Source organism: Propithecus coquereli, unplaced genomic scaffold, assembly GCF_000956105.1.
Source record: "Propithecus coquereli isolate 6110/MARCELLA unplaced genomic scaffold, Pcoq_1.0 Scaffold51, whole genome shotgun sequence".
Lineage (NCBI taxonomy): Eukaryota > Metazoa > Chordata > Mammalia > Primates > Indriidae > Propithecus > Propithecus coquereli.
Window position 1 is genome coordinate 1,368,938 of NW_012150952.1, and position 10,128 is coordinate 1,379,065.

At 36.7% G+C, this 10,128-nt stretch overlaps 1 protein-coding gene across 1 annotated transcript in view; it reads right to left on the reverse strand.

Moving 5' to 3' along the window:
• Window positions 1-6,236, reverse strand: part of DSC1 (desmocollin 1) — a 35,595-nt gene extending 29,359 nt beyond the window's left edge. Inside the window, exons 1-4 of the mRNA XM_012656566.1 lie at window positions 6,174-6,236; window positions 3,097-3,181; window positions 1,679-1,881; window positions 353-472 (exon numbers count right to left, since the gene is read on the reverse strand). Coding sequence (XP_012512020.1) covers window positions 353-472; window positions 1,679-1,881; window positions 3,097-3,181; window positions 6,174-6,236 — 471 coding nt within the window. The remainder of the gene's footprint in view (window positions 1-352; window positions 473-1,678; window positions 1,882-3,096; window positions 3,182-6,173) is intronic.
• Between the last annotated feature and the right edge of the window lie 3,892 nt (window positions 6,237-10,128).

Sequence of the window (10,128 nt, forward strand, 5' to 3'; positions counted from 1 at the left end):
TTTTATTTTAAATGTTAATTTAAGTGAGAGTTGAATTATGCAAAATCTGTAGGCTACCTCTGTATATGAGTGCTAAAATATCTAGCATAACATTCAGGTGGATTTGGACGTAGACCTAAGGGAATCAGAAACTCAAAATATAAAACTTGTTTCTAAATGCCTAAATATGATTTCTTGAAGAAAATGATGAAATATACCGGATCACTTCTGTGTGACTCTAGTTCTTGTGTACAGATGATTCCTAAGTGCTAATAGTTTAAAGCCCTGATTCAATATACTGTGCAATTCAAATGGAAAGTTTTAGCAACAAAAAATCTCTAACACATATAAAATCAAATAAGATGAAACGTACCTGCTGAATGTGTTGTGGAAATGGCCCCAGTGAGTTCTCCATCAGTGAACATGGAATAGGAGCCCATCGCCTCTTGCTGCGCTTGAGGGCTGTGTCTTTGGTATGTCTCTTCTTAGGAGCCTATATTTGATGAGAAATAAAAAAATACAGCATAGCTTATCATTCTTGGAAATGCAATTTTTCACACATACATCAACAAGGAGAAAATAAGTAAGGATTATACATAATATCATGGATAATCCTCAAAGCATTTCTATTTATAACACACACACACCCACCCACACACACACACTAAAACCTCTGACTGTATTATATCCCCCAGTTCCACCTATTTCCTACTTTAATTAGTTAACCAACAAGAAATGTATAGGGCATTGGGAAAATGCCACCTTCAGAAGGTACAGAACCCCCTAAAAATAGATAATCCATTAATAAATATTTAAGAATTGATTTTATTCCACTAGGAATGGCATAACCAAAATCTGTTAAAACTCTTGCTACAGTACAACCATTTATATACCTATATAAAAATACAGGTCAGCATTTGTTCAAGTATACTTTATTTTATATAATGTAGAGACTCTTTACAATTTGGATATCACATATTTTGTAAGCCTAAATTCAGTGAAGAGGAGTTCTTGTAATCAAAAGGAATTTAGCTGGCAAATCCTCTTATAAATTGAATTGCTTATTAATAAATTATTTTATAAGACCAAATCATTGGGCTGAGTTTGATTAAAGTGAGATGTGAATGTCAGCAACCTTCTCTCTTCTGCTCCCTGAACCAATCACCACCATTCACTGCAAGAAAATGAGCCTAAACTCAAACAATCCCGTGGACTGGCCACACCTCCACTCTTTGAAGAGAGGGACTCAGTAGGATTTTAGATTAAGATGGGAGTAAGCTTTAGATGATCTCTTCTCATTTTCAAAGAGACACTCAAACCCACAGTCCGTTGGGAGAGAGCCTCACACAGGGTGGTGCGCCATTTCTCCAGTCGCAATCACTTTTCTCTGAGTTTTAGACCCGCCTGTCTTGTCCTGGTTCCTGGGGTTGATTGCTCCTGTTGCCACACCTAAAAACATTCTCTGAAGCCTTTGATGTTCTTACTTTGCTCCCTGGCTACAGAGTTGTTCATTTTATACAATTAAGTTAATAGCTCTACCACTCCTTAATAGTGTAGTCTTTAATTAATTACAAGTGGAAAGTATAAACAAATGATCATTGAAGAACAATGATTTAGACCTGAAAGGAAGTATATGAAATGAAAGACTCTTTGTAAGCAGATTAATATACTCGGCAACTTAAATCCTTGCCTATTATACCTTGTTGTCTCTTGCTGACAGTACAACTTGTATCTCTTTTTGTTCCTGTCTCTGACTGTCTGAGAGAAAAATGGAAAACCTCTTCCTTTCAGAAGACAAAATGAGCTCATGTGTTGTGTAAATTGAGCCATCTTCTAGAATTCTGAAGGCAGGGTCACTGGACAGGATTAGGCTGGCTGACTTGAGACACTCCTCCAGATTCACTGCAGGGAAGAAATGGCACAGCAATGTCAGATGAAACAGGAATAGAACAAGTTTTACAGGAATGACAACCGCGAGTCGGTGCATGAGAAATAGAAGAGGGAAGTTACACTTGGAATGTGATGCTATTCTAAAACTTAGGGGCCAGGAAAATTACAGAAATTAATGGAATCACATTTTCCACTAATTTTACCATAAATTAATTTAAGAAATAATATATTTTCCTAATGCCACTGGATTTATTCTCATTACTTTTTAACTCTGATTTATGGGTTTGTATGTATGTATAAGTAGTATAACTATATGATGTCGGTAGATTTTGAACTTGTTTGCAATAATTTTTGATAGTTAAAATGATCTTGCCACAAATAAAACTAGTCTATTCTTAAGTAATATTTTTCAGTAATATTGCAAATAATCCTTCTGTAATACTTTTGGAAGTTTAATAAAGCCAATGATTAACATATATTGTGATTGTTGTCCAAATATTTCCTTTATAGATTCATATTTAACATATTTAGTGTATTTATTATGTGCCTTTAGAGTGTGGACTGTTTATATTAATTTAAAACCTTAGAGTACTGGGCAAAATAGTGTCTGTCTTAGAAAAGATACTACTGTATTCAAGGTGCATTTTTCTAAATGTAAACTCAAAGCCAATGAAAAGCTTTGATGAAAAGGTTACCTTTAGACTCAGAACAACCAACCTATACTTCAGGGATGGCTGTGGTGGTAAGACCCACTGAAATTTTGTTTGCTTTCACAAGCTGTTCTGTGGAATATATCACATCCATTCTTGGTGGATAATTGTTCATTGTAATCAACCTCAAGCACAAATTTTATTTGGGTCATTTAACTTTGACACATCAATTTTGTGTCTAATCAATTAAAGAATCTTGGCTTTGGAATTTTGGCAGCAGATTAGTTTATATTAATTAAAATATGTTTCTGGTGTTGGTGTCTTGCTTTGTTTGAACTAAACTAAGATAATTTAGCCCTCTGATGTTTGCTAATTTTTCTGGCAACTAACTATACAACTAACTTTGGAATTTTAATTATTTCTAACCACTACCAAAAAACAAGTAACCTATCTTTTATTGTATGTCCAATTTTAATGCCAAGTAGCTACTATATGGCTTTTATCCCAAACTTTATAAGAGCAGCCTAAAGCTAAATGTAGCAAGTTACAACTTAAAATTCTTAATGTAGTTTCTTACCTCTGCCTACAAGTGTTTCAGCCTGAAGATGAGAAGGAACTCGAAGAGAAATTTTCTGACAAGCATCGCAAAATAGTATTAGAACCTCAAAAGAAAGAGAAAAATCAGGAATTACATTGGATCATAAATTCTCTAAATACAATTCTGTTTTATTGATAAAAATATTGTCAATTTTGAAAACAAATTAATCTTTTAATCCCTTATTTTTTTCATGTTCATTTTCAAAGGAACCAGCAAAGACAATGGCATGAGGGACATCACTACCATTTAGCATGTATGAAAAAGATGAGTGAACAGTAGTTCTTAGGACCTAAATCATATTGTATCATTGTAAGAAAATGTGTTACAAACCATTGGCTTTATATGTAGGTTATATATCTCTAAGACCATTAATAAATGTCATTCTGATTTTTTAGCATGAAGAAAGTACTTAACTCTAGAATACAATAGTCACGTATCTATAATATTTCTCAAACCATCATTTTCACTATTTGAGGGTATAGTTGATGAAATCTAAAAAATATTTGAGGCTGTTTTTTAAATTCATAAAGAATAATGCCTATAAATATTCATAGTTTTCAAATCACTTTTTCAGACTGACTTGGCAAAAACATCAAAGTCGAAATGATCTCAAATTACATAACTAGTCTAACAAGAAATATATTTCAAAATATAGAGAGTAGTTTTCAAATGGGTAAAGATTTTTAATTAACGATATAACTATTGTTTTTAAAATCTAGGTAGTTCAAAGAAGAAAGATACTATCTAAGAAAGAAAAGAAAAGCTAGTATTTCAGAGGTATCTATAAGTGAAAAACATATTTTATTTCCTTTTCTTGGCATTTTCTGTTAAATTGCTTTTCATTCCTTTTATCAAAATTACTGCTTTTTTATTATTTAAATATAAAGCAGAGCAGAGCTAGATTTCCCAGAAACATATCAGCCAGTTTTATGATCAATTTCTCTCTGAAGACATTTCTAGAACTATTGGACCCATATTATTTGTGAGCAGGAAAGAGAACGATATGCACTTCTTTTCCAACTCAAGTCTATTGGATATATTGTAATAGCCTTTTTAAATAGTTTATAATTTTATAAATTTCTGTCTGGCAGACAATATGAAAAGCTGGAATTTTAAAAGTCGTACTTGTGTTCAGTTCTAATTTAAATAACCACCTTTTAAAACATGAGACATTCTCATTTATTTGACTTTTTAAAATGTGTTCATCCCTAATGCCAGGAAATGCACTAAATTATATATAAAGAACTTTCTGAGCATAAAGCATTCCATTAGTAGTGGTCTAAATATATAATGTGGAAATAGTATTTTGTAATTAGGAATATATTTATACACATACATATATACCTATACATGCATATAATATATAGGTATATACCTGTACATACACCTATATATGTGTATATGTATGTATATATACAGCCATGTGTTGCTTAATAATGGGGATATGTTCTGAGAAATGTCTTGTTAGGCAACTTCTCATTGTATGAACATCATAGAGTGTACTTACACAAACCTAGATGGTAGGGCCTACTACACTCCCAGGCTGTATGGTCTAGCTTATTGCTCCTAGGCTACAAACCTGCACAGCATTTTACTGTACTGAATACTGCAGGCAATTATAACACAATAGTAGTATAAATAAATAGTAAGTATTTGTGTATCTAAACATATTTAAACATAGAAAACGTAGAGTAAAAATACAGTCATAAAAGGTAAAAAATGGTACACTTGTAGAGGGCAGTTCCATTATGATCTTATGTGACCACCGTTGTATACGCAGTCCATAATTAACTTAAAAGTTGTTATGCCATGCATGACTACACACACACACACACACACACACACACACACACACACACATGAGACATTCTTGACATTCTCACAGGATATATCCACACTCCCACTCCCACCCTCATCTTCTTTTCTCCCTGTCCTGGACCCCACCTGGATGGTCCTCCCTGTGCAGGCAGAGCCACTGAAGGTTTCCACTCATTAAGCATTTAACTATTCCAGTCTTGAGAGGAAATCAGCAGCTAAGTGATTTGGAGAGAATTGGGGTCAGACACACTTTTAGTCAGTATGGGGGGCAGGAATGAATGGGCAGGGCATGATGGATCAAGGGATACTGGACATGGCAGGGATCAAAAGCAAAATAAATCTGACTGGAATCCCTTGCAAAATTTGTCCACATTTGACCTAACCAATACCAACTCAAGATGGTCTGACTTCTCTCCTCCTCAAACAGTTACAGGATGAGAAGTCAACCTGCGTCACATACATGGAAAAAATGTTCATTCCCCATACAGTAAAAGCATCAAATTCAGAAAATATAATTTGAATCTAAAATATTTTGCTAAAACAACAAAAAAAAAATGAAATTCACAGCTCAGAAATGCCCGATGGAGATGTGGGACAATTCCGCTCTTTTTCCCCCCTCTCCGCCAAAGAAAAAATAGCACCTTAAACACAGTTCTAAAGCTATTAAAAACCCAAGTGGAAGCCAAGTTAATGGTATTTTCAACGACTGTCACACTTTTATTATTTTTCTTAAGTTAAAATGTTTGCTTAACTAACAGTTTTGCCCTTTCTCTTGGCCCTTTCTGGTAAAATTTAAAAAGTCCCAGATAATTTGCAAACTCACCAAGAATCCTTTTCCTCTTTTTGCAGCTCAGTGGAACTATGTTAAATAACATGCACATGCACTTATGTAATGACTAGTAGCAAAAGCAAACCTCAGAACCTTCTGGGCTGAATGCCTAAGGAATGAATTCATTTCACCACTCCTGACAAAAACACCACAGCAACATCCAACAGGGGATTCCCTTGAAAAACTTTAACATCCTGGCAGTGGGTGCTTGAGAAGTAAACCAAACCCTTCCCATCCTGGATCCAAATCTCTCAACTCTTTGCTGAACTGTCCTCGGATCTCTTTTGTTTTTCCCCAGTCTGTCTTCTCTGCCTCCCATCCCCACTCAGAGTCTCCCTCAGACCCAAACTGAAAGGAGGAAGCAAGTGGTAACATGCTAGAATTCCCTAATCCTTTGGTTGTTACTCACCAGGAGAGAGAAAAGGAGCTGCTTACAGAAGATGCTCCCTGGGGCGGCGGAGGCCACAGCCATCAGAAGCAGTCCCAATGGCCAGGGACGGTGACCAGAGAATAGGGCAGCCTGGGACGCACAGGGCGGCTAAGCAGATGCTGGCACTTGGGCAGGATGTGCTGCTGCCACCTTGGCACAGCTGCGCTTGGTTTGGAAGAGAGTCAGGAGGCAAGTGATAAACGATGGGAGGAGGAGCAGCAGGAGAATTGCTTTCCTCCCTATTCCCTGGCCCGTATCCTCCTTCCAGTTCAATTACCTCTGAATGCAAAGAGGTTTTCCTACAAGTGAGGAGGGTGGGGTACAAGACACCCCAAAACCCAGTCACTAGCTCCTCCTCACAGCAGCTTTCAAAATTTCTCCTGCCACTTAACACACAGGCAGAAGCAGGAGGGAACACCCTCCATCCCCAGCCCTCCTCCCTTTCCCCCCAGGTTGATGCTGCGGAGTCCTCCCCGGTTATTACCCACTCCCACAGCCTCCCCTCCTTCTTGGCCTTATTAACCTGTCTTGCCCCCGGGTACAAACATGAACTGTGCACAAACTCCATGCGAGGAAGTGATGCCTCCTTGGCTACCATTGGCAAATCAGGGGACACAAGCGTGTGTAATCACACCCATCCAAAGTTATCTCCCCATCTAAGCATTTAGGTGTAGTTTGTCGCTCACAGCATGGCAGTTCTGCCAGAGATCTGGCATTCCCGTTTAAAGCAGCAACTTCATAGAAGCATTGCGTCTACTCCCTATCATCATCTGTCCATTGTCTGGTCCTCTAGATGTTACGAGGAGCTTACCCGAGCGTGTAGACCTTGTAAAAGTAAGACAATAAAGAAATAGCTGGAATATAATTTTCTTATTGCTTTCTTTTTGTTATACGTGAAGCCATTGTTTTTTAGCCTTATCTTTTTTCAAGGACAACTATGATCTGTGAGAACAAGTCCCTTTAAAATCACTCCATTCACTCTAATTGTACATGACATGCAGGATACCCTAGCCTGATGGCACAATAATGCCATGAAGTTTAGGTTTTTTAAACACTAATAACTCTTGCAGTGAGAACTTTTAGCATCATTTTTCCTACGCCAGCTTAGCTCAATAATACCAACTGCCCTCAATGGCAGTGATGGAAGTTAGGGGGAGGAAGATAAATATTTTGAAGTTTTCATTGCACAATTTTGGTTATAGAGAGAGAACTAAAATTCGTATTTACTGAGACACTGATATAAATCAGGATCCATGACAGGCATTTGAGCGAATCCTGCCAACAGCTCAACGAAGGCTCCTTTTAGGAGATGATGAAACCACAGGAGAGTAAGTAACTGCCCTTTGCCTGTGGACCCATAACAAGTGAAGAAGTGGACATGTGAACCCCGTCTGCTACTCTTTTCACTGTCATGCTATTTTATGACAAATGTATACCAATATATTGAAGAGGAGAGAAAATGATGATCAGGTATATGAGTATCCTGGACAGTTGAACAACAAGCCAGTTCGAGACTAATAAAACGTATTCGGAAGCAGTCATAACCTACAACTGTTAATAATAGCCAATCATCCTGTAATACTGTGACTTTTCCGGTCTCTTTTGTGAGAGTCATTATATAGTCAAATAAAATGGTGGTTAAGCTATTTGCTTCATAAATTTTTACACATGAAACTATTCTTGCTGCTCTTGCTACTTTTGTTTCTACCTCATGTTCAACTAAAAAGTAAAGATACAGCCCAACAGCCATGCTGCTGAGAAAAGAAGGATGAAAGATTTTCTTCCGCTTATCTGACAGTGGGATCAATTCCTTCTTGTATGTAGAAGTAGAAATAATAATGCAACTGCTTCTTTGGAATTAGAGGCTAGAAAGGTTTGGAAAATAAATGACCCTGAAGAAAAAAACAAAAAGATATTTTGTAGTATTTTACTGCCAAGGGTATACTCACTAATAAATATAGTTTGTGTCTGCACTGGAATTTGATTCAATTGGTAAATTATAGTCACTTTAATTAAATACTTTTATATTTGATATTTTGAGAGAAAATAGATTGGGAATATAGAAATAGGAAAAATAACCTAGATGAATATGTGTAGATCCAAGTGTAATTCTGTGTATGGTTAAACATAATTATCTAAATATTAAATATATATCTAATTAGATAGAGAGATAGATATTCTTGTAGCTTAAAGAATTCAAGACCCAAGTTCTTGAACCCTGAGTGGGGAGTGGAGATACATTTCTCAGCTAATGAAATTATCATTACCTCTTTTTATAATATGATATTCTCCACTGAAATGGGAAAGAATGAATGACAAAAATTAAATTGATGACACTGGGAAAAGTTCACATGTATTGGTTGCTTGAAGAGACGCCCAGCACTGCTAAGTTCAAGTGAATACAGAATATTTTCAGTGGTCCTGGAAGATTGACATTCTTCACTCTATTTCTTCTTCTCTCTTTTTTTTTTTTTTTTTTAAGAGGTAAGCTCCCACTCCGCTATCACTCAGGCTAGAGTGCACTCGTGCAATCGTGGCTCCCTGAAGCCTTGAGCTCCTGGGCTCGAGGGATCCTCCTGTGTCAGCCTCCTAACTGGGACTACAGGTGTGAGCCACTGTTCTGGCTCCTCGATTCTACTTCTTTTAGCCTAACTTCTCCATGCTGTCTTCTCCCATTATCTTTCTTTCACAAAAGTAATAGAAAAAGTTGTACAAGCTAACCTCCAATCATTGGTTTGCAAGTTTGTTACATCGATAATGTTTCTCCCATATTTGCTACTTGCACACAAAGATTTCCTTAAAAAACTAAACACCTTATAGGAAAAGAAATTATAATTATAAATTGATGACTCTCCCTTAAAATTGGCTCTGTCTTAAGATTAATATGAATGAAAACAAAATTTCTCTCTTCCAATTTTCTGCCATCAGATTATTCAGTAAGAGCTCTGTCCGAGTCTGTTTTCTGTTGCTATAACAAAATACCACAGACCGAGTAATTTATAAAGAACTGAAGTTTATTTGGCTCATGGTTTTGGAAGCTGGCAGGTCCAAGAGCGTGGTGACAGCATCTGGCAAGGAACATCCCATGGTGAAAGGTAGACGGTGGAAGTGAGTGCATAAGACAGACAGGGAAGTGAGCTGAATTTATCGTGTTATCAGGAGCCCACTCCCATGATAACTAATCCACTCCCGGGATAAGAGCATTAATCCCTTCGTGAGGCTGGAGCCCTCATGGCCTAGTCACCTTTTAAAGGTCAACACCGTTACAATGGCAACCAAATTTCAACATGAGTTTTGGAGAGGACATGCAAACTACTGCCAGCTCTATTTTTTTTATTATTTTTTATTTGGCGAGGACATTCAAACTTGCAAGCTCTGTTTTTATTTTATCTGTATGTTTGTTTGTTTTAACCTGTGTCTAAATTAATAGGCTTAATTAAAAGATTCATAGTGTAGTATGGTGGTTAAGAAATTGGACTTGGGAGCTAGACTGCCTGAGTTCAAATCCTTTACTACTTATTAGCAATGCTTTAGTAAAGCAAATGCTTTACTACTTATTAGCAATATAACCATAGGCAAGTTATTTAACTCTTCTCTGCCTGAGTCTCTTTATCTATAAAATGGAGACAATAATAACTGCTAATTGATAGTTTGTTATGAAGATTAAATGTGCTATTACAAAGAAAACACTTCCAACAGTGTCTGGTCAGAGCAAGCACTAGTGTTTTATACCATATAATTGCCTAGGGATGCAATAAAAAGTTAGAGATTGAACTTCAAATAAAACAAACACAAAATTACTGCAAACTTAGGATCTTTTATGTAGAAGGTACCTAAAGATATACAAACAGGGTCGGGTGCGGTGGCTGACGCCTGTAATCCTAGCACTCTGGGAGGCCGAGACAGGTGGATTGTTTGAGCTCAGGAGTTCAAG